Genomic DNA, 25,129 nt, shown 5'->3' with positions numbered 1-25,129 from the left:
AGGGCTAGGCACCACCGGGGGGGGGGTTAGGGTCAGGCACCCACAAGGGTGGGTCAGGGTAGGGACAGAGGAGGGGTAGGGGGCTTGCTGGGGGGCTGTCAGGATTCTGATGGACGGGATGCCGCTGTCGGTATTCTAACCGCCAGCATCCTTGTCCATCGGCAAATCATACTGATACCGTGCAGACTGTCAGTTTTGGTGGGCTTGCCTTCGTGAGGTAGATTTTGACAAGGAGGTGGTGCCAGCTGGTGGGGAATAAGCATCACTAGGTCCAATCCTGATAAGGCCTCTGTCCATCAGACAGATACCTACCTACTATTTTGTCCCCAGTGGAGGCTGCTGCTGTGGCTGCCTCCACGTGACCTGCCCCTGCCACTAGGATACCTGCACTGCATTGTCAGTAAGTGGAGAGACCACACACAAGCAACCGCACCCCATCTTCCCAGTGGGTGCGGCGTTATACTACCTGATATCATGGCTATTAATGTGCATGTGTGCCTGTCCACACTTGCTGCATGGGTCCCCTGAAGACTACCTTAGTGACCAGGTTTCCCCTCCGGTGGCTACTTCCACTGTCATCAAGTAGCGATATTTCCAGGCCGTTAAAATAGTAGATGCTGTTTGAGCAGCGATGAAAGTTAAATACATTAAAATTACAGCTAAAAGGAATTTGCCTTAAACAGGTTTTTGCAGCAGCTCCCTTACTTCTAGAGCACTTTGCTGAAACGTGCATACCCTGACAGGAGCAGAATCAGCGGGACAGAAGGGGAGGCGGTTTATGAACTTGTCCAGATTCCAAATGAAATAAGTGCTAAGCATGCATCGGCCACTACACCCCATGACAGCAGTGCCTCATTTGGCGGAAAGGGAAATCAGCAAAGGTGCGTGCACCATATCGCATACCTCACACTGCACATTTCTGGTGGAAATTGTCACATCAACGAAAGGTAAATCACAAGGTTACATTTTCAAAATGTCAGAGTTCTACAGCTGCATAGTTTTTGCCTGAGAAATGTCCATTTATATAATGCGTAGGGTCTGTACGCTCGCTGTGGTGGGGCTTGCAATTAGGACTCTCAGGAGCTCAGTGTCCTGTCAGCGGGAAACGGGACCATTAACCCCAGGGAGTTTGAGCCGTTTCCCCCCCTAAGTCTCACGAAGCAGGCAGTCTGGTGCCAACCAGTCCTGCCTGAAAACAACAAATAGAAAATAAATGCAGAAAACTCTTCAGGAGCTTCCCAAGCGTTACCTGCTCCTCCAGGCACATTTTCTAAACTGCCTGGTAGGAGGAGCATAGAGGGAGGAGCCAGCCCACACTATCAATTTCTTAAAGTGCCCATGGCTCCTAGTGGACCCGTCTATACCCCATGGTAATAATGTGGACCCCAGTATCCTCTAGGATGTAAGAGAAAGGAAGACAGTCTTCCAAGTGAGAATATTCAATATAGGCAGAAGAAGGGGGTGTCAGGGTTAGCTACAGGGCCAGGAAGGTTTGGGTTAGGGACCGGGGAGGGAGGGTCAGGGTTAGGCACATGGAAGGGTTGGTCAGGGTTAGGCACAAAGCACAGGGGGGTAGGGCTAGGCACCACCGGGGGGGGGGGGGGGGGGGTTAGGGTCAGGCACCCACAAGGGTGGGTCAGGGTAGGGACAGAGGAGGGGTAGGGGGCTTGCTGGGGGGCTGTCAGGATTCTGATGGACGGGATGCCGCTGTCGGTATTCTAACCGCCAGCATCCTTGTCCATCGGCAAATCATACTGATACCGTGCAGACTGTCAGTTTTGGTGGGCTTGCCTTCGTGAGGTAGATTTTGACAAGGAGGTGGTGCCAGCTGGTGGGGAATAAGCATCACTAGGTCCAATCCTGATAAGGCCTCTGTCCATCAGACAGATACCTACCTACTATTTTGTCCCCAGTGGAGGCTGCTGCTGTGGCTGCCTCCACGTGACCTGCCCCTGCCACTAGGATACCTGCACTGCATTGTCAGTAAGTGGAGAGACCACACACAAGCAACCGCACCCCATCTTCCCAGTGGGTGCGGCGTTATACTACCTGATATCATGGCTATTAATGTGCATGTGTGCCTGTCCACACTTGCTGCATGGGTCCCCTGAAGACTACCTTAGTGACCAGGTTTCCCCTCCGGTGGCTACTTCCACTGTCACCAAGTAGCGATATTTCCAGGCCGTTAAAATAGTAGATGCTGTTTGAGCAGCGATGCAAGTTAAATACATTAAAATTACAGCTAAAAGGAATTTGCCTTAAACAGGTTTTTGCAGCAGCTCCCTTACTTCTAGAGCACTTTGCTGAAATGTGCATACCCTGACAGGAGCAGAATCAGCGGGACAGAAGGGGAGGCGGAAAGGGGAGGCGGAAAGGGAAATCAGCAAAGGTGCGTGCACCATATCGCATACCTCACACTGCACATTTCTGGTGGAAATTGTCACATCAACGAAAGGTAAATCACAAGGTTACATTTTCAAAATGTCAGAGTTCTACAGCTGCATAGTTTTTGCCTGAGAAATGTCCATTTATATAATGCGTAGATGACAGATGAACTTTAAGATAACAAAAAAGGCCAAATAATATATGGTTTGCTGTGAGTCACACTCCATAGCACAGGGATGGACAGAAACATGTAGAATTCAGTTGCCAGTCTGTTTATTATATAAGCCAGTAGCAGTGTTCTCTGTTCTCCACAGAATCAATTTCACTAGCGCTCCTTTCCCTCCTTTTACATGATGACTGGCACTTATCCTAGTGCTGCAGTCTGACGGTCTGTTCACACCAATCAGATAACTCCCTCAGAGTGAGCACCCGGCCGAGTGTACCCAGCTCTGTGGTCATGTGACCGATACAGAGCTCTGCCAGAACTCCCTATTGCTAGCCTAGCAACGGTGCTGTTGATCACATAACCGCAACACTGGTAATGCTCTGCCAAGGGCCTGCTCTGGGGGCAGATATCTGATTGTCTGTCTCTTCTAGATGGGGAGAGACCTTTGATGGAAGGGAGATCTGTGACTGTACTTCTGATCAGATGTGCTTCTGTTATGTTACTGTGAAAGTCACAGCTCTCAATCAGACGACCCCAGAGTTGAGCTTTTGCTGCTATTACTGTGACAGGCAGTCACAGAGATCCCTCGTCCCCCATCTTTAAGAGCCAGGGTGCGGTTTTGATGGCGGGAACACAGCAGAGGGGGTAGAAGGAGGGTGCAGATGTGCAGCTTGTCCCAGTGTGCAGCAGCACCTGTGTCCTAGTGTACATTACTGGACACAAGTACATCTGTGTCCAGCCAGCCAGGGGTCACTCTTTAAAAATTCTATAAACATTTTTCATCATTGCGACGTACTACACTGCCCCCCAACTAAGCACTTCTTAACGTCACCCAGATGGCGACATTTTCTGCAGAGAATACTGCAGTAGTATCTATTAACCACTTAACTGACGATTTTTCCCCTCAAAAGCGTTAACAACATTGTTTTTCAAATTTATTTTATTTAATAAAGTTGAAAAAGATTTTTTTTAAATATTTAAACATTATATTATGCACATCTGCAGGACAGGTCTCCTCGTCAAAAACTGGGGGGGGGGGACAGGGTGGGACTACGTAGTTGCATGAAATCTGACCATGCCAGTTAAGTGGTTTTAAGAAGCCAGCTAGTAAGAGAAATGACTCCCATAGTTTAGGCACCAACAGTAGTTTTTAAGGAGCATTGGCTACCCGACAGACTAAAGACACTGTGACATCACATAAGTTTTGCTTTCCCCCAATGGCAACACACTAGACTGTGGCTATTATTACTCTGCATCATGGAGCTTTTAGCAGTGATTCTCACAAGTCACTCATTGTGAAACCTGTAAATTCAACTCTTCCAGGTCAGATGGTGTCACCACAGTCTTAGTACTAAATTTACACATGTCAGACAGAGAAAATAAACCACTAAATATGAAGCCGTTACACAGATGTTCCCAAGTCTTAGAATATGGAGGAAATACAGCATCGGCGGCGCGGTAACCTGTGGGGAGAGCGAATGAGCGCTGCCCCTCACATTACTGCGTATCAGCTTCCAGTGACTGTCATGTCAGATCTTGTCCAACACAAGACACGTATTACCGTTACCAAGCCCACAGGACACAAACTGTGAGAGGAAGAAGCAGCCGTCTCCTTTCCGATCACTCCCATTAACCCAACGATTGTCACAAGGTACTAGATATCATTTGTGTACAAATTTGTTTTAAGTCAGCAATGAACTTACGAAAGTTACACATCTGGGGTTAAGATATTATAGAAACAAAAATAATGTTAATGTTATATACTGCTAAGGTTTTGGCTCTATGGACACTTGTAGTGACTGGTCAATGCATTTTGTAAGTGATCAAATATGTCTGGACAGGATGTAGTTAATAACACAACAGTCAGAATGCAGACAGCAGCATCCAGAAGACAAGTACGGAGGTTAGTGTTACGCACTAGGGGAAGGGTTAGTGCTAGGCTGCGCGAGTAGATGGTTAGGGTTAGTATACGGGAGGTGTGGGTTAGTGCTAGGCTGCAGGAGGGGACAGTTAGGGTTAGGCTACGGGAGGGGACAGTTAGGGTTAGGCTGCAGGAGGGGACAGTTAGGGTTAGGCTGCAGGAGGGGACAGTTAGGGTTAAGCTGCAGGAGGGGACAGTTAGGGTTAGGCTACGGGAGGTGTGGGTTAGGCTGAGGGAGGGGAAGTTAGGGTTAGGTTGTGGAATGGGACAGTTAGCGTTAGGCTGCGGGAGGGGACAGTTAGGGTTAGGCTGCGTGAGGTGTGGGTTAGGCTGCGCGAGTAGATGGTTAGGGTTAGTATACGGGAGGTGTGGGTTAGGGTTAGGTTGCAGGAGGGGACAGTTAGGGTTAGGTTGAGGGAGGTGTGGGTTAGGGTTAGGCTGCGGGAGGGGTCAGTTAGGGTTAGGCTGCGGGAGGTGTGGGTTAGGCTGCGGGAGGTGTGGGTTAGGCTGAGGGAGGGGAAGTTAGGGTTAGGTTGTGGAAGGGGACAGTTAGGGTTAGGCTGCGGGAGGGGACAGTTAGGGTTAGGCTGCGTGAGGTGTGGGTTAGTATACGGGAGGTGTGGGTTAGGGTTAGGCTGCACGAGTAGATGGTTAGTCTTAGTATACTGGAGGTGTGGGTTAGGGTTAGGCTGCAGGAAGGGACAGTTAGGGTTAGGCTGAGGGAGGTGTGGGTTAGGGTTAGGCTGCTGGAGGGGTCAGTTAGGGTTAGGCTGCGGGAGGTGTGGGTTAGGGTTAGACTGCGGGAGGTGTGGGTTAGGGTTAGACTGCGGGAGGTGTGGGTTAGGGTTAGGCTGCGGGAGGGGACAATTTGGGTTAGGCTGCAGGAGGTGTGGGTTAGGGTTAAGCTACGGCAGGTGTGGGCTAGGTTTAAGCTACGGGAGGTGTGGGCTAGGTTTAAGCTACGGGAGGTGTGGGCTAGGTTTAAGCTACGGGAGGTGTGGGCTAGGGTTAAGCTACGGGAGTTGTGGGCTAGGGTTAGGCTACGGGAGGTGTGGGCTAGGTTTAGGCTACGGGAGGTGTGGGCTAGGGTTAGGCTACGGGAAGTGTGGGTTAGGGGTAGGCTACGGGAAGTGTGGGTTAGGGTTAGGCTGCAGGAGGGGACAGTTAGGGTTAGGCTGCGGGAGGTGTGGTTTAGGGTTAGGCTACGGAAGGTGTGGGTTAGGGTGAGGGAGGTGTGGGTTAGGGTTAGGCTGCAGGAGGGGTCAGTTAGGGTTAGGCTATGGGAGGCGTGGATTAGGCTGCGGGAGGTGTGGGTTAGGGTTAGGCTGCGGGAGGTGTGGGTTAGGGTCAGGCTGCGGGAGGTGTGGGTTAGGGTCAGGCTGCGGGAGGTGTGGGTTAGGGTTAGGCTCCGGGAAGTATGGGTTAGGGTTAGGCTGCGGGAGGGGACAGTTAGGGTTAGGCTGCGGCAGGTGTGGGTTAGGGTTAGGCTGCGGGAGGTGTGGGTCAGGGTTAGGCTACGGGAGTAGATGGTTAGGGTTAGTATACGGGAGGTGTGGGTTAGTGTTAGGCTGCGCGAGTAGATGGTTAGGGATAGTATACGGGAGGTGTGGGTTAGTGTTAGGCTGCGCGAGTAGATGGTTAGGGTTAGTATACGAGAGGTGTGGGTTAGGGTTAGGCTGGGGGGAGGTGTGGGTTAGGCTTAGGCTGCGGGAAGGGTCAGTTAGGGTTAGGCTGCGGGAGATGTGAGCAATAACACATGGGATCGGGGACTTATACCCGGATCCCATGTGTTTTCAATCGACTTTATGCTGAGATCTCACAGCGTATGCCCCGGATATAGTGGCAGAGAAATACCCGTCAGTCTGACAGGCATTTTATCTGACCATGTATGCCCAGCATTAATCAGCACTAAAAGCATAATACAGTTATCAGCTAATACATCTCTGCTAAACTGTAGTAGACTTTTGTTACAGTATATGCTTATTAATCTCAATTGCAATACGTTTTAGTTACACCTACTCTGCTCCAGTGCATTTACATTTGTGACGTTTGAAAACAAATATTTAAGTATTTAGGACGAGAGAATTCGGACTAACCTTGAAGTTATTCTCCTTGGGTTTCCTTCTCATGATCAGGTTAAATGTCTCATACACATCCTCCGTCCCATTTTGAATGGTGTTTGTCATGTCTTGCTGATACTGATTTGGATCGAGAAACACTCGGATCGTTCTTGCATCCCCTTTCAGTTTGGGTTTAGGTTCTGGCCCTAAATAAATAAATTTGTCAAAATCAATTAGAATTCTCGGACTGAGCATTTTGGGGAAATTCAGTTCTGGGAGAAGTTATTTATTATTATTATTTATTACCAGTTATTTATATAGCGCACATTCCGCAGCGCTTTACAGAGAATACTTGGCCATTCACATCAGTCCCTGCTCCAGTTGATCTTATAATCTATATTCCCTATCACATGTACACACAGACGCATTCACATTAGGGTTAATTTTGTTGGGAGCCAATTAACCTACCAGTATATTTTTTGGATTGTGGGAGGAAACCGGAGTACCCGGAGGAAAACCAGGTAAGTATGGGGAGAATAAACTCCACACAGTTAGGGCCATGGTGGGAATTGAACCCATGACCTCAGTGCTGTGAGGCAGTAATGCTAACCATTACACCATCCGTACTACTCAGAAGTTTGTGAATTGCTGTTGCCACAGCTTCTAACTACTGGCAACTGCACCCAGTATCACACCCTTTGTCCGGCCGGCTGAATGCCGATTCGCAAGAAAGTAATTGCTACCCTAGGGGGTAGTGAATACTTTTGTGCAAGATCACACTTGCCATAAACTGCGGCGGCTGCGCTGAGTCGGCCAAGCGAAGAGATTTAGGTTACGGGGGTGATTCAGAGCTGATCGCAGATCATATCCGCCACGCATATCAGGCCCTATCCCCCCGCACAGGTGCAAAAGCATCAATCACCATGTTTTGGGTCGCAGCGGCTGCGCGTGATGTCACAGAGCCACCGCGGCCCGCCCCAGCGACGGTCTGGACACGCCTGCGTTGTCCGTACCGCGCCCCTCCAACGATGTTCTAACACCGTTGGCATACGTCCGCCTCTGCCTGACAATCAGCCAGAGGTGATTGCACCAGTGAGATCTGGGTGCACACGCGCAGTGTGCCTGCTGAGTGAGCGCACTCCACAAAGGGCTTCAGAGCGATCGCCTCTGAATTAGGGCCTACATTTCACCTTTCACTATAGCTTCCATATTCCTTTGAGCAATGTCTGTGAATCAGTAGTAAAATGATGCAGATTTCTGGCTCACCTTTACATAAGGTAGTATGCCATCAAACTATAACATATAACCTCGCGTCATCACCTCTAAACCTGTATCATCTATGTATTAATGTGGAAGAAATAGCCCAAGTATCCTTCACTCCATTGCCACAGTGCTGGCAGCTGAATTCAGACAAACAGAGCACTGCGGTAATGCAGTACTGCCTGTGTCATCTGACAGCGGAGGGAGCGGCACAGTGTTCTGCATTTTCTCCACGCTATTATGCATGAACAGACGTGCTCCATCCGTGGGCTAACTTTCTCATCAGTATGCTAGTGCCATTACTCACACAGACCTGTCTAGATTGCCCACACCACCAAGTCACACATAATTTACCTTCCTCAATGACACGCCCCTTCTCATCCAGCATGCCCTGAATCTCACATCCTCGTACATACATCAGACCGGTCTGCTCCACAATGGACTGTCTTCGGTCAATCTTTGTGCCATACAGTAACATGGGCCGCAGGGTGATCAGGAAGCAGACGTCATGTTTACGGAGACCTGGGAAAATGGGAAGAGCAAGGCCGCATACTGTTAGCGCTGTCGTCGCTGTAACTAATAAATAAATCAGCAACTTCTAATATATTCTCAGAACTATCCAATGTGTTTACTGCAGACAATCTAGTGCTAAGAGTCGCCTGGAGTAGAGAATGCTACAAAGATGATGAAGGTCAACCATTTCTAACGCTCCGGTAGGCCACGAAGGTGAATAAGTAAACATACTTGTAATCAGATGGAATGTATCCATGGAAACGCATAGATTAAAAAGGTGGGTAAGGGCTGAGCAGCTTCCGGAAGGTGGCAGATAAGATGTGACAAAACGTGGTGGGATGTAAGGAAGATAGTAACTGAGGCGGATGTAGAGAATGTTGGATGGGTAGGACCAGGAGTAGGATATGGCACCTGCTATGTGTATCTATTTAGTATTGCTTTAACTTTGAACGATGACATATGTTCAGAACTTGGTTGGGACAGGACTGAATTGAATAGTGAAAAGTATGTTGGAGGGAGTTGAAATTAGGGACATAAAGTATAATTAGTTGGCAAGACAGTGAGCATAGTGGTAATTTGATAAAGTGAATATCTAATGGTGAGATTAAGGTGGTCATTCCGAGTTGATCGCTAGCTGCATTCGTTCACTGTGCAGCGATGAGGCAAAAAAACTGCACTTCTGCACATGCGGCGCAATGCGCACGCGCGACGTAAAATTACAAAGAAAGATGTCGTTTCACACAAGGTGTAGCAACGCTTTTCAGTCGCACTGCTGGCCACAGAGTGATTGACATGAAGAGGGCGTTTCTGGGTGTCAACTGACCGTTTTCAGGGAGTGTTCAGAAAAACGCAGGCGTACCAGGAAAAACGCAGGCGTGCCAGGAAAAACGCAGGCATAGCTGGCCGAACGCAGGGCGTGTTTGTGACGTCAAAACAGGAACTGAACAGTCTGAAGTGATCGCAAGCGCTGAGTAGGTCTGAAGCTACTCTAAAACTGCACAAAATAAATTTGTAGCCGCTCTGCGATTCTTTCGTTCGCACTTCTGCTAAGCTAAAATACACTCCCAGTGGGCGGCGGCATAGCGTTTGCACGGCTGCTAAAAACTGCTAGCGAGCGAACAACTCGGAATGACCACCTATGTACGTGTATTTCTCTGTAAGTGCTCAGTAGTGAGACAGTAATTTAGAGATAGTGGGTTAGCTGTAAGTGCCAAGGATGGGGGTTGAGCTGCCTACAGTTGGGTATTCATAACATATGCTAATTAATAACTTTCAAATATGCCTTGGCGAAACACACTAATGTCATTTACAAATTGTAAAAGTAACTAAAACATCAAAGCTCTCAAACTTGCATATAAAAAGGCATTTAGTGATTCCTGTAACAAAGTGTTCCTGTCTAGACACAGCAATGGCAGGAGGATGTCATATCAGTAGATAGATGTATATTATAAATGTCATTCTGCTAAGAACTCAGACTTCATGGAGTGAAGTGGAATCTATAACCTCAAAATAAAAGCTTTGATTGCAGGCAATGTTTACTTACTAAGACAGCAATAATATAATTAGCTAATTAAGGAAACGTAACAGGAAAACAATCCAAGACAGATAGCCATTAAACACTTTGGCTAACAGCAGAGTCTTGTATTATAAGTCTGCCCGGTATCAGGAGACGGAGTAGGACACACATGGTGCCCAGCTGTTGGCATGGCTCACACTGCAATGGTCAGACACGCTGAGCCCACTTGCTGTGCCAACAGAGGTCACCTTAAGTGTGAGGCTCCAAGCGGAGGATCTACGGGGATATGTTATGCAGTTGTGTGCCAGCTGGCAGCATCTTGCAATCTACTCGCAGGACCTTCAACACAATTTGCTGTTTCAGCTGCCCTGACATCGTCCAAATGTAAGAACCCTTGGAACAGATGCGCATAAATCTCTCAATGGGTCCAACCTTCAATTAGAAAACATAAAGCCCTATTAAATTGCCATAGCCCAGGATTGTACTGACCCAAATGCTAACAAACTATTTGTGGAACATAGACACTGGTAGAGCAGGAGCAATACATTCTGACATTCATCCAGTCAGATTCTGAATGCTGAACTCACATGACCTTTGCATCCAATGACATCTCACTTCCTAACAGAGGTTCACCCTAGCTCTGGGTCCTGCTGCATCCGCACGTGTTAAGGGCCCCATACACTACAGCGACGTCGGACCCTCATGTCGCATAAGATTTCCCTTGAACCGCCCGGCAGCCTCCCGGGCAGCAGGATCGCATAGGATACATTGTATGCGGTCCTATTGTGTACAATGTATCTTATGCGATCCCAGCCATGCCTGCGGGAACCGACATATCACGAGTGCAGCACTTACATAGCAACATAGTATCTGAGGTTGAAAAAAGACAATGGTCCATCGAGTTCAACCTATTTGTGGTCTCCTATGCATGATGATTTGACTAAAATTTCTGACTGATGCTGCTGTCAGCCATTGCATTTTATCCCTATTTATAGTAACTATAATGCATGACTATGCACCATACCCCTGGATATCCTTATCCATTAGGAATTTATCTAACCCATTCTTAAAGGTGTTGACAGATTCCGCCATTACAACTCCCTCAGGCAGGGAATTCCAAACACGTATTGTCCTTACCGTGAAAAAGCCTTTACGCTGTATTGTGCGGAATCTCCTCTCCTCTAACCTGAGCGAGTGTCCACGAGTCCTCTGTTTTGATCTAACCAAAAACAGGTCCCGCGCAAGCTCTGTGTATTGTCCCCTTATATATTTGTAGATGTTGATCATATCCCCTCTTAGTCTCCGCTTTTCCAATGTAAACATGCCTAGTCTTTCAAGCCTTTCCTTGTATTCCATCGTCTCCATGCCCTTAAATAGTTTGGTCGCCTGCCTCTGTACCTTTTCAAGCTCCAGGATATCCTTTTTGTAGTACGGTGCCCAGAATTGTACACAGTATTCAAGGTGTGGCCTCACTAGTGATTTATATAACGGGAGTATAATACTCTCGTCCCTAGCATCAATACCCCGTTTTATGCATGCTAATATCTTATTAGCCTTCTTTGCTGCAGTCCTACTTTGGGTACTACTGCTTAGCTTGCTATCTATGAGGACACCCAAGTCCTTTTCCAGTACAGAGTCCCCTAATTTTACCCCATTTAGTAGGTAGGTGTAATTTTTGTTCTTGTTACCACAGTGCATTACCTTACACTTGTCTGTGTTGAAGCGCATTCTCCATTTGGCTGCCCATGCTTCTAATTTAACTAAGTCGTTCTGAAGAGACTCGGCATCCTCCTCTGTATTTATAGCCTTACACAATTTGGTATCATCTGCAAAAATTGACACCATGCTCTCTAGACCTTCTGTTAGGTCGTTAATGAAAATATTGAACAATAGCGGTCCTAATACTGAGCCTTGCGGCACACCACTTAGCACTTCAGTCCAAGTTGGAAAAGATCCATTAACCACAACGCGCTGCTCCCTATTATCTAACCAGTTTTTGACCCAAGTGCATATTGTGCTTCCTAGCCCTGATTCTTGTAGCTTGTAGATAAGTCTCATGTGTGGTACAGTATCGAACGCTTTGGCAAAGTCTAAAAAGATTACATCCACGTCTTTACCCTGATCTAGGTTTGCGCTTACTGTTTCATAAAAGCCAAGTAAGTTGGTTTGACAGGATCTGTCCTTCATAAACCCATGTTGATTCCTTTTAATGACCTTATTGACTTCAAGGAACTTCTGAATACTATCTCTTAGAATACCTTCCAATACTTTCCCCACTATAGATGTAAGACTAACTGGTCTATAATTACCTGGTTCAGCTTTACTTCCCTTTTTGAATATAGGCACTACTTCCGCTATACGCCAGTCTTTGGGAACCATACCTGATATAACTGAATCCTTAAAGATCAAAGAGAGCGGTTTTGCCAGTTCAGAGTGAAGCTCCATTAGAACCCTTGGGTGAATACCATCGGGCCCTGGTGATTTATTAATCTTTAAATGTTTTAATCGGTCACAGACTACTTCCTCGCTTAAATAAGTACCTATCAGTGGGATATTCTCATTATTGAGATTGTGTGTCAGTCCCTGAAATGGGTCCTCTCTAGTGAATACTGTTGAAAAAAACTCATTTAGTGTGTCCGCTATGTCATTATCATTTTTGCTTAAGACTCCCAACTTGTCTTTTAAAGGGCCTCTACGGGCTCCGATCCGATGCTCACGGGACCGCGCATCGGATCGGATGTAAAACACATCCGATTTGCCACTTTCCATCCGATTTATCGACCCGAAAGGTCGAAATCGGGCATTATCGTTGTAGTGTATGGGGCCATTTAGTTCTCCTGATAAACCCACAATTTCAATCACTCCTGCTATTGTAAGTGCTGGATCTGGGCTGGCAGATAAGGGGATCTGGTCTATAGGTCGACAGTAAGTAGGTCGACACTGTCTAGGTCGACCACTATTGGTCGACAGTAAAGTAGGTTGACATGGTTTCTAGGTCGACAGGGACTCTAGGTCAACATGACAAAAGGTCGACAGTTTTTCACATTTTTTTTTTAAACTTTTTTTTTTTACTTTTTCATACTTTACGATCCACGTGGACTACAATTGGTAATGGTAACCTGTGCCGAGCGCAGCGGTATCGGAGCAAGGCACCTTGCCCGAAGCATGGCGAGCAAAGCGAGGAGACACGGTGCACTAATTGGGGTTCCTGGTCACTGTACGGAGAAAACAACACCAAAAAAAGTAAAAAAATTAATGTAGACTTTTTCTCATGTCGACCTAGCACATGTCGATCTAGAGTCCCTGTCGACCTAGAAACCATGTCGACCTACTTACTGCCGACCAATAGTGGTCAACCTAGACACTGTCGACCTAAGTCTAATCTACCTAACATACCACACCCGCTGATAAGATTCACTTGGTCCATCTAGTCTGCCATAAACACACACACTCTAGGGTTGATTTTTGTCAGGAGCCAATTGACCTACTGTATCAGTATATTTTTGGATTGTGGGAGGAAACCGGAGAACCTGGGTAAAACAAACGCAAGTACGGGGAGAATATACAAACTCCACACAGTTATGCTACATCAGTTCTCCTGCTGTATCCACAAGTACCGTAACTCCAGCTATATTATCTAAGAGATGGTTCTCACTCTGTTTACACTAAGGCTGTGTGTCCCGCTTCGGTATTGGGCTCTAGGTCAACAGTCATTAGGTTAACCACCAATGGTGAACATTGTCAAAAAGCCAACATGGTCAATAGGTCGACAGGTTCAAATGGTTGACATAGGTTTTTTTTGGAGGGGGAGGGGGGTTAGCATTTTAATCAACTTTTTCATACTTTAACATCCATGTGAACTACGATTGGGAATCGTAACTTGCCTGAAGCTCGCTCACCATGCGAGGGAATATGGTACACTAATTGGGGTTGCCCGTGCTTCGACTGCGAAAAACCCTTTAAAATGTTGTTGACCTTTTCTACTGTCTACCTTTTGTCAAGTCAACTTTTTCATGTTTTGACCTTTTGAGCTCATGCATGTCAACCATCACTGGTTGCCCTAATGACTGTAGACCTTTTCATGTAGATGTGATGATACATACCCAGCTCACTCATCTGGGCCAGACACTCATAAGTCTTCTGTTACACCTGCTCTTTACCAGAGTCACCACCAAAGTCCTAGTGTCCGGATCCTCTGTAAGCAAATTGACAGTTAGGAGCTGATTGGCTGGTGCGTTTATCACCTTGCACTTATCACTGGTTTATCACTTCCTTATGCCGTCTCCAGGCTTAATACATCTGCCCGTTTATCGCTAGCGAGAGTCTGTTCTTCTTTCTCTTTGTATCTGGTCGTGAGGGCTATTACTGAGTCCAGGTGCCAGTTCCAGTTCTGTCTCAGGGTGCAGTTTCCAGGCCTGTGTGTCTGCACTCCAGTGCACAGACCTGAGTTCCTCATACCTGTCCCTAGCGCTGAGTGCTGGGTTCCAGTTTAAGTGGTAGCTTATCCACTCCTGTGCTTCCCTACAGTAGTGTCTCCTAGTTCCCTTCTCCATGCTCCTAGTTTCAGATGGTGGAGTTGAGTTCTCCTTGAACCAGTCGCTGTGCTGTGGATCCCAGCTCTGTACTCCAGTCCAGGCCCCGACATAGGGAACAGTACAGCTCCCAGTGCTAATCCGGACTTGATGATTCTACTAAGTTTGTCCAGTCTCAGCTCACTTCAGCTTCAACTTGACCCTAATGTCCTGGCTCGGAACAACTTAAAAATCCAAAGTGCATCAAGAACAATTGTTTTGTCTTACAAACAGAATGAAAACCTGTACATAGACTACAGCATATAGAACACAAATGTATGAGGATACCAAGCATGGTCAAAAAGGTTAGGTAAAGCACTAGCTGTTTCAGCACTGGAATCACTTTATACATCTGTCATTTTCACTTATTATTGTTTTTGTATGATTTTTTAAATAGTCCAAGTGGGCTTTGAATAGACTTTGGGCATTTTCATTATATGGGGGGTATTAAATTGTTTGAAAAGTCAATTGGGTGTCTGTTTTTTCCTATGTGATAGACAGGAAAAAACAGACACCCAACTAACTTTTCAGACAATTGAATTCCACCCTGTGTCACTTTGAATACTTTCCATCAATTGAGTATATTTACTATTTGGGCTGTATGACTAAAGGTGGGTACACACTGGCCGATATATCGATATATTGCAGGTCCGTCGGCCAGTATGTATGGGCGATATGTCTGTGAACTCAGTCGTTAGCAGACATATCGCGTCGGCCCGCAGCACAGCCAACGGCCATTATATCTACTGATATATTGGCGCATTGATGTGTGTGTACGGGCGACCAGCCGGCCGCCCGTACACATGCTGTGGCGGCCGGCGGTGATTGACAGGCTGCGGCGGCCGGCGGTGATTGACAGCTGAACTGGGCGGGCGTGTGTACATACCCGCCCAGTTCATGACGTCAGTCCATGATGGATCGGACAGTGTGTATGCACAGCACACTGCCCAATCCGTCCATAGATATATCTGCAGATCAAATGATGTGCAGATATATTTACCAGTGAGTACCCACCTTTAGCCGCAACTTTTAGTTTTAAGGCAGCAACAGAAATACTTGCTAAACCAGGCTGGTTTACCATTTATTTTTGTTGCCGCTTTAAAACAATTGTTCAACACTGATGTTCATCGGCAGCTTTGACAAATATATTTCCCCAAGTTGCAAATACTGGCAAAAAGAGAACAGTACTGTAAACATACTCCTATGCTTCATCAGTAGGGGACACTGAAGTCACCGGAAAGGTCAAAGTTCTCCCAAAGGATGGGTACACTCACAAGTTGCGATGTGCAGGACATTACATCAAAAACAGCCATCTTTGGACACAAAAATGCAGAATCTGTACATTTTAGTGATTGCAGACGTACCAAAGTCCAGATGCCCACTTACACAGCTGTTCAGCTGATACAATGTGCCATGCCGCCCAGGAAGTGCTCAAGATCTAACAGAATATACTATGACCTGATCCGGAACCCTGCCCCCGTACAACACAGACAAATTACCAAAGCAATCCACCTAGAAATGGTCTGTTTTTATGTTCTCTTTTGGAAATCATAAAGGACCGAAAGGTTATCCATAATGTGCAGTTCACATATCATATGGATGGACGTTAAGTCCTCAAGGCCCCGACCACATAGTGGAGAGCCCTTCGCTTCCATAGATTTACCGTGGTCTAAAGCCAGGCTCACAATGCCCTAATTATGATGGAACTTGGAGACCACTTTGGGGTGAAAGGAAGGCATATCATTAAAAATAAGAAATGGAAACAGAGAAAACAAGACACTGCCTCTAGCTCTGAAACGCTAAACTCTCCCAGCTGTGGATATGGCCAAGAGAAATATAGTTTTCCAGGTAAAATTTAAATTCCACGGGTTCTAAATGCGGCATTTGACCTGTCGACATTTTACATGTTGGTATTTTGACTTTGTCTGTATTTTGACCATGTCGGTATTTTGACCTTGTCGGTATTTTGACCTTGTCGGGATTTTGACCATCGGTCAATTGCTGTCGGTATTTTGACCGTTGGTATTTTGATTGTAGGTATTTCATACCGATTCTGGAAACAGGCGGAGCACCAGGCATACAGCGGAGGCAGACATGAGTGCAGTCTTCAGGATGATCAGGCTGGTTGTTCTAACACACTTACTCCATGCCTGTCCTGGCCACACCTCACAACTTTATGTTCTTATTATTATATATAGAGCGCCAGTATATTCCATAATGTTTTACATTTGGGAACATGCACAGTTATTAAACAAGAATGGGTATTAACAGACAAAGAAGTAAAATGGTATATCTCAAAGGCATACATACTAAACTAGGCTCAGCATTGCTGCTTATACTTTACATGGTCTTTTATGGGAGGACATTGTCTTCCTTCCCTACCACTTCCTTTTAATTACTTTATCTATTGTTCTATGGGGCTGATCTATGAAAATAAGTGGTATCCGGGGGAAGGAGCCCATAAAAAGCAGTTTTTTTTTCTCTTAAGACGGCTAAACTCCTTTGTGTACCTCTAAACCTCATGCTTCCAGCGCCCTCCTTTGGATTTTGAGAAAACAGTTTCCTATAAGTCCAAAAATCCTATTTTTTTTAAACTTTTCATCTACTGAAGTATTTATAAACAAAGTATGTATTTGCACTAATAGGGTCTTGCTTATCAATAAAGATATCAGTTTTGCAAGTAGCAGAAAAGTATGAAGTGTTCTGTTATCTTCAATGAAGGTTAGGTGGTTAGTTTTCTGCATAAAGTGGTATAAATTTGAGAACAAGTGTAAGGTTGAGTGCTCTATAAGTTATTTGATTGGAGGGTTTGTTATAAATAACAGTTTGCTTTTTTCTCTTATTATAATGTACTTTGGGCCTAATTCAGCATGGAACGCTAATTAGATCATTTGCAAATTGAGCGATTATCGATCGGCTGCAAATGCGTAGCGCTCACATTGCACAAGCGCGTGGGGTAATGGTGGCAAAAAATGCGTACAGATCGTAAACGCAATGTAGTCACTGTTTGACTGACAGGAAGTTGGAGTTTTTAGGCGGAAATCAGCCGTTTTCTGGGTGTGTCAGAAAAAACGCAGGCGTGCCCAGGCGTTTTTGGGGACGGTGTCTGACATAAGCGCAGATCACTTCCAGCCCGTCTCAGTCGCAGATTAGTGGCAGCCTCAGACCTACTTACATACGCTCAGACGGCAAGGATTCTTTGATGTTCTGGGATTTGCGTATGCATCTGTGAGTGGATAGCGATCTGCGATTCATTCGCAAATTTGCACGGGGCATTTTCTCTGTCAGGGCGGCGCCTTTCTACTCGCAGACAACTGCAATTTCTCAGATTAATGATCCATGCTGAATTAGGCCCTTTGTCAAGTCATTTGCTACCGTATCATATGCCAGGGCTCATCAAAATTATATTGCAGGGTAACTAGAAATTCCACCCTGCATACTAGTTTATAGGGGGGAACTGGTCTTCCCTGATTCTTGGAGACAATTTGTTTAGTGATGACATAAATAAGATTTTACTTACCGATAAATCTATTTCTCGTAATCCGTAGTGGATGCTGGGGACTCCGTCAGGACCATGGGGATTAGCGGCTCCGCAGGAGACAGGGCACAAAACTAAAGCTTTAGGATCAGGTGGTGTGTACTGGCTCCTCCCCCTATGACCCTCCTCCAAGCCTCAGTTAGGATACTGTGCCCGGACGAGCGTACACAATAAGGAAGGATATTGAATCCCGGGTAAGACTCATACCAGCCACACCAATCACACCGTATAACTTGTGATCTAAACCCAGTTAACAGTATGACAAACGTAGGAGCCTCTGAACAGACGGCTCACAACAATAACAACCCGATTTTTTTGTAACAATAACTATGTACAAGTATTGCAGACAATCCGCACTTGGGATGGGCGCCCAGCATCCACTACAGACTACGAGAAATAGATTTATCGGTAAGTAAAATCTTATTTTCTCTGACGTCCTAAGTGGATGCTGGGGACTCCGTCAGGACCATGGGGATTATACCAAAGCTCCCAAACGGGCGGGAGAGTGCGGATGACTCTGCAGCACCGAGTGAGAGAACTCCAGGTCCTCCTCAGCCAGGGTGTGCCCCTGACCAAGTAGCAGCTCGGCAAAGTTGTAAAGCCGAGACCCCTCGGGCAGTCGCCCAAGATGAGCCCACCTTCCTTGTGGAATGGGCATTTATATATTTTGGCTGTGGCAGTCCTGCCACAGAATGTGCAAGCTGAATTGTACTACACATTCAACTAGCAATCGTCTGCTTAGAAGCAAGAGCACCCAGTTTTTTGGGTGCATACAGGATAACAGCAAGTCAGTTTTCCTGACTCCAGCCGTCCTGGAAATCTATATTTTCAGGGCCCTGACAACATCTAGCAACTTGGAGTCCTCCAAGTCTCTAGTAGCCGCAGGTACCACAATAAGCTGGTTCAGATGAAACGCTGACACCACCTTAGGGAGAAACTGGGGACGAGTCCGCAGCTCTGCCCTGTCCGAATGGACAATCAGATATGGGCTTTTGTGAGACAAAGCCGCCAATTCTGACACTCGCCTGGCCGAGGCCAGGGCCAACATCATGGTCACTTTCCATGTGAGATATTTCAAATCCACAGATTTGAGCGGTTTAAACCAACGTGATTTGAGGAATCCCAGGACTACGTTGAGATCCCACAGTGCCACTGGAGGCACAAAAGGGGGTTGTATATGCAGTACTCCCTTGTCAAATTTCTGGACTTCAGGAACTGAAGCCAATTCTTTCTGGAAGAAAATCGACAGGGCCGAAATTTGAACCTTAATGGACCCCAATTTGAGGCCCATAGACACTCCTGTTTGCAGGAAATGCAGGAATCGACCGAGTTGAAATTTCTTCGTGGGGCCTTCCTGGCCTCACACCACGCAACATATTTTCGCCACATGTGGTGATAATGTTGTGCGGTCACCTCCTTCCTGGCTTTGACCAGGGTAGGAATGACCTCTTCCGGAATGCCTTTTTCCCTTAGAATCCGGCGTTCCACCGCCATGCCGTCAAACGCAGCCGCGGTAAGTCTTGGAACAGACATGGTACTTGCTGAAGCAAGTCCCTTCTTATCGGCAGAGGCCCTGAGTCCTCTGTGAGCATCTCTTGAAGTTCCGGGTACCAAGTCCTTCTTGGCCCATCCGGAGCCACGAGTATAGTTCTTACTCCTCTACGTCTTATAATTCTCAGTACCTTTGGTATGAGAAGCAGAGGAGGGAACACATACACCGACTGGTACAGCCATGGTGTTACCAGAACGTCCACAGCTATTGCCTGAGGGTCTCTTGACCTGGCGCAATACCTGTCCAGTTTTTTGTTCAGGCGGGACGCCATCATGTCCACCTTTGGTCTTTCCCAACGGTGCACAATCATGTGGAAAAAACTTCTCGATGAAGTCCCCACTCTCCCGAGTGGAGGTCGTGCTGAGGAAGTCTGCTTCCCAGTTGTCCACTCCCGGAATGAAAACTGCTGACAGTGCTATCACATGATTTTCCGCCCAGCGAAGAATCCTTGCAGTTTCTGCCATTGTCCTCCTGCTTCTTGTGCCGCCCTGTCTGTTTACGAGGGCGACTGCCGTGATGTTGTCCCACTGGATCAATACCGGCTGACCTTGAAGCAGAGGTCTTGCTAAGCTTAGAGCATTGTAAATTGCTCTTAGCTCCAGTATATTTATGCGGAGAGAAGTCCCCAGACTTGATCACACTCCCTGGAAATTTTTTCCCTGTGTGACAGCTCCCCAGCCTTTCAAGCTGGAATCCGTGGTCACCCGGACCCAGTCCTGAATGCATAACTGTGGCCCTTTAGTAGATGAGCACTCTGCAGCCACCACAGAAGAGACACCCTTGTCCTTGGAGACAGGGTTATCCGCTGATGCATCTGAAGATGCGATCCGGACCATTTGTCCAGCAGATCCCACTGAAAAGTTCTTGCGTGAAATCTGCCGAATGGAATCGCTTCGTAAGAAGCCACCATTTTTCCCAGGACCCTTGTGCAATGATGCACTGACACTTTTCCTGGTTTTTGGAGGTTCCTGACTAGCTCGGATAACTCCCTGGCTTTCTCCTACGGGAGAAACACCTTTTTCTGGACTGTGTCCAGAATCATCCCTAGGGACAGCAGACGTGTCGTCGGAGACAGCTGCGATTTTGGAATATTTAGAATCCACCCGTGCTGTCGTAGAACTACTTGAGATAGTGCTACTCAGACCTCCAACTGTTCTCTGGACCTTGCCCTTATCAGGAGATCGTCCAAGTAAGGGATAATTAAGACGCCTTTTCTTTGAAGAAGAATCATCATTTCGGCCATTACCTTAGTAAAGACCCGGGGTGCCGTGGACAATCCAAACGGCAGCGTCTGAAACTGATAGTGACAGTTTTGTACCACGAACCTGAGGTACCCTTTGTGAGAAGGGCAAATTTGGACATGGAGGTAAGCATCCTTGATGTCCAGGGACACCATATAGTCCCCTTCTTCCTGGTTCGCTATCACTGCTCTGAGTGACTCCATTTAGAATAGGTCTCACCTAACCGTCTGGCTTCAGTACCACAATATAGTGTGGAATAATACCCCTTTACTTGTTGTAGGAGGGGTACTTTGATTATCACCTGCTGGGAATACAGCTTGTGAATTGTTTCCAATACTGCCTCCCTGTCGGAGGTAGACGTTGGTAAAGCAAACTTCAGGAACCTGCGAGGGGGAGACGTTTCGAATTTCCAATCTGTACCCCTGGGATACTACTTGTAGGATCCAGGGGTCCACTTGCGAGTGAGCCCACTGCGTGCTGAAACTCTTGAGACGACCCCCCACCGCACCTGTTTGTACGGCCCCAGCGTCATGCTGAGGACTTGGCAGAAGCGGTGGAAGGCTTCTGTTCCTGGGAATGGGCTGCCAGCTGCAGTCTTCTTCCCTTACCTCTATCCCTGGGCAGATATTATGGGGACGAAAGGACTGAGGCTGAAAAGACTATGTCTTTTTCTGCTGAGATGTGACTTGGGGTAAAAAAGGTGGATTTTCTAGCTGTTGCCGTGGCCACCAGGTCCGATGGACCGACCCCAAATAACTCCTCCCCTTTATACGGCAATACTTCCATGTGCCGTTTGGAATCTGCATCACCTGACCACTGTCGTGTCCATAAACATCGTCTGGCAGATATGGACATCGCACTTACTCTTGATGCCAGAGTTTCGCATATATAGAAATGCATCTTTTAAATGCTCTATAGTCAATAAAATACTGTCCCTGTCAAGGGTATCAATATTTCCAGTCAGGGAATCCGACCAAGCCACCCCAGCGCTGCCCAACCAGGCTGAGGCGATCGCTGGTCGCAGTATAACACCAGTATGTGTGTATATACTTTTTAGGATATTTTCCAACCTCCTATCAGTTGGCTCCTTGAGGGCGTCCGTATCTGGAGACAGTAACGCCACTTGTTTTTATAAGCGTGTGAGCGCCTTATCCACCCTAAGGTGTGTTTCCCAACGCGCCATAACTTCTGGCGGGAAAGGGTATACCGCCAATAATTTTCTATCGGGGGAAACCCACGCATCATCACACACTTCATTTAATTTATCTGATTCAGGAAAAACCACATGTAGTTTTTTCACACTCCACATAATACCCTTTTTTGTGGTACTTGTAGTATCAGAAATATGTAACATCTCCTTCATTGCCCTTAACAAGTAACGTGTGGCCCTAAAGGAAAATACGTTTGTTTCTTCACCGTCGACACTGGAGTCAGTGTCCGTGTCTGTGTCGACCGACTGAGGTAAAAGGACGTTTTAACGCCCCTGACGGTGTTTTAGACTCCTGGACAGGTACTAATTGGTTTGCCGGCCGTCTCATGTCGTCAACCGACCTTGCAGCGTGTTGACATTATCACGTAATTCCTTAAATAAGCCATCCATTCCGGTGTCGACTCCCTAGAGAGTGACATCACCATTACCGGCAATTGCTCCGCCTCCTCACCAACATCGTCCTCATACATGTCGACACACAAGTACCGACACACAGCACACACACAGGGAATGCTCTGATAGAGGACAGGACCCCACTAGCCCTTTGGGGAGACAGAGGGAGAGTTTGCCAGCACACACCAAAAACGCTATATTATACAGGGACAACCTTTATATAAGTGTTTTTCCCTTATAGCATTTTAATATATATATACATATCGCCAAATAAGTGCCCCCCCTCTCTGTTTTAACCCTGTTTCTGTAGTGCAGTGCAGGGGAGAGCCTGGGAGCCTTCCCACCAGCATTTCTGTGAGGGAAAATGGCGCTGTGTGCTGAGGGGAATAGGCCCCGCCCCCTTTTCGGCGGGCTTCTTCTCCCGTTTTTCTGAGACCTGGCAGGGGTTAAATACATCCATATAGCCTCCAGGGGCTATATGTGATGTATTTTTAGCCAGAATAAGGTATTATACATTGCTGCCCAGGGCGCCCCCAGCAACGCCCTGCACCCTCCGTGACCGTTGGTGTGAAGTGTGTGACAACAATGGCGCACAGCTGCAGTGCTGTGCGCTACCTTCATGAAGACTGAAAAGCCTTCTGCCGCCGGTTTCTGGACCTTCAATCTTCAGCATCTGCAAGGGGGGTCGGCGGCGCGGCTCCGGGACGAACCCCAGGGTGAGACCTGTGTTCCGACTCCCTCTGGAGCTAATGGTGTCCAGTAGCCTAAGAAGCCAATCTATCCTGCACGCAGGTGAGTTGAACTTCTCTCCCCTAAGTCCCTCGATGCAGTGAGCCTGTTGCCAGCAGGACTCACTGAAAATAAGAAACCTAAAAACTTTTTCTAAGCAGCTCCTTAAGAGAGCCACCTAGATTGCACCCTGCTCGGACGGGCACAAAAACCTAACTGAGGCTTGGAGGAGGGTCATACACACACACCACCTGATCCTAAAGCTTTAGTTTTGTGCCCTGTCTCCTGCGGAGCCGCTAATCCCCATGGTCCTGACGGAGTCCCCAGCATCCACTTAGGACGTCAGAGAAATATACAGTGTCCTATAGCTCAGGGCTGGCCAAACCGGTCCTCGAGATCTACCAACAGTTCATGTTTTCCAGGCCTCCTGGAGATCTGTAGATTGTCAGTTAGGAATGAATGCAGCACATCTAAATTAGTAATGACTACACCTGTGCACCAGCTAGGTGGACTGGAAAATGTGAACTGTTGTTAGATCTCGAGGACTGGTTTGGCCAGCCCTGCTATAGATGAACTCAGTAGTTTCCATTACAGTACAAGAACTTTTGCCTACACTCCATTTGTGTAGATCCACCATGGATTGTCTAACTGAATCACGGCAGAGTATAGGAAACGTTAATACATCAAGAAAAGACAATTCAAGACTGACCACGGGAGAGCTACTCTCATCTTATTGTATGTGAATCGGAAATTTTATGATGAATTATATTTATATTTTTTAAACTTTTTCTACAACCCGTATAGCCATACAAATGAACTCCTAATTAACTTCAGACTTACCTTCCCATTCATCTTTGATCTGGTTTCTGACATTCAGATTGATGGTGACATCAGCTCGGACTCGAGTAGGCCAGTTCTCACCAATGTTCGGCTTGGCAACTTCCACCACTGAGAAAGCTACTATTGGTTGGGCCATTCGAGCCCAACCACCAAACACCAAGCCACCATATTCCGACTGCCTGTATGTAAAATTGCGCACAGTTACTAACATATCTAGAAGTATACTTGAGATGTTTTTTTTATTTATGTACATTTTTATACATTAACTCCTTCACTGAGTCATTGGGGGGTATCCTATTGCCGGTAGTAGTTTACCACATGTCACAAACTCGCCGATATTAGCCCGATGTTATTATCGGTCTATCCTACTGTAGCCCATTTTTTCCTGTGCGGTCGACTACCGCTATCGGCTGATAATACAAGTTCTCAGACCCATGTGTTATAGCCGCAAAAAGGGGTCTCCTGGGGCTATTTATCATGGATTATGCTATGCGTGCCTGGATAGCTAATAGGATAGCTTCCGGCAAATTAGCAGCGGTAAATTGCCGCTGCTAATAGGATACCCCCTATTGTCGTCATCTGCAATACAAAACTGATATAAATACACTATAAAAAAATCAGTATATGTAGGGAAGCCTAATGACATCACTCAAGGCAACAGGGCACCACTACAGTACAAATAGAAAAGTTTTGTAATGCAGGGAATAGTGGAGGGAATTGTAAGTCCCTATCTGCCCCCTGGCATTCCTACAGCTAGGGATATCCTTATTTTAAAGGGGAGGTTTCCCTTTTCCAGCTAGGTGCCCCCATATAAAATATTGTCTGGTAATTAAAGTAATCACCAGACAATACCTTCCCACATTGCATAAAAATTATACGACACCATTGTACTTATTATTTTGGTGACATTCTGCATTAATAAAAACATTAGATGGGGAGGAGGACAATAAGTTGTGCTCTCTTTCGCCTATTCAGATACCTGCACACTCGGGGGGGGACCCTCGTTTTAAAAGACAAAGGCAATATACAAAACATACAGATTTTTACATTAAAATATATACCCCTTTTTCCACCAAGGTCTCGGGTCCGATCTGGGATTTGGATCCAAATCGGGTTCAGACTTGGGACAGACCCTGTTCCCACTGTGGCTCCGACCTGGGTTATTCCCAGGTCGGCGTTGTTTTACACTGCGCACGGATGCAAGTCTCTTAGGCATAGATTTAATTGTTGTTAG

General features: G+C 46.7%; 1 protein-coding gene across 1 annotated transcript in view; it reads right to left on the bottom strand.

The window, feature by feature from the left end:
- Positions 1-25,129, bottom strand: part of AQR (aquarius intron-binding spliceosomal factor) — a 187,030-nt gene that overhangs the window by 76,305 nt on the left and 85,596 nt on the right. The window contains exons 17-19 of the mRNA XM_063948061.1: positions 23,896-24,074; positions 8,147-8,314; positions 6,569-6,738 (exon numbers count right to left, since the gene is read on the bottom strand). Coding sequence (XP_063804131.1) covers positions 6,569-6,738; positions 8,147-8,314; positions 23,896-24,074 — 517 coding nt within the window. The remainder of the gene's footprint in view (positions 1-6,568; positions 6,739-8,146; positions 8,315-23,895; positions 24,075-25,129) is intronic.

This window comes from Pseudophryne corroboree, chromosome 12 (genome assembly GCF_028390025.1).
Source record: "Pseudophryne corroboree isolate aPseCor3 chromosome 12, aPseCor3.hap2, whole genome shotgun sequence".
NCBI classification, from domain to species: domain Eukaryota; kingdom Metazoa; phylum Chordata; class Amphibia; order Anura; family Myobatrachidae; genus Pseudophryne; species Pseudophryne corroboree.
The sequence above is the reverse complement of the archived record's forward strand: the minus strand, read 5'-3'. Positions and strand labels throughout refer to the sequence as shown.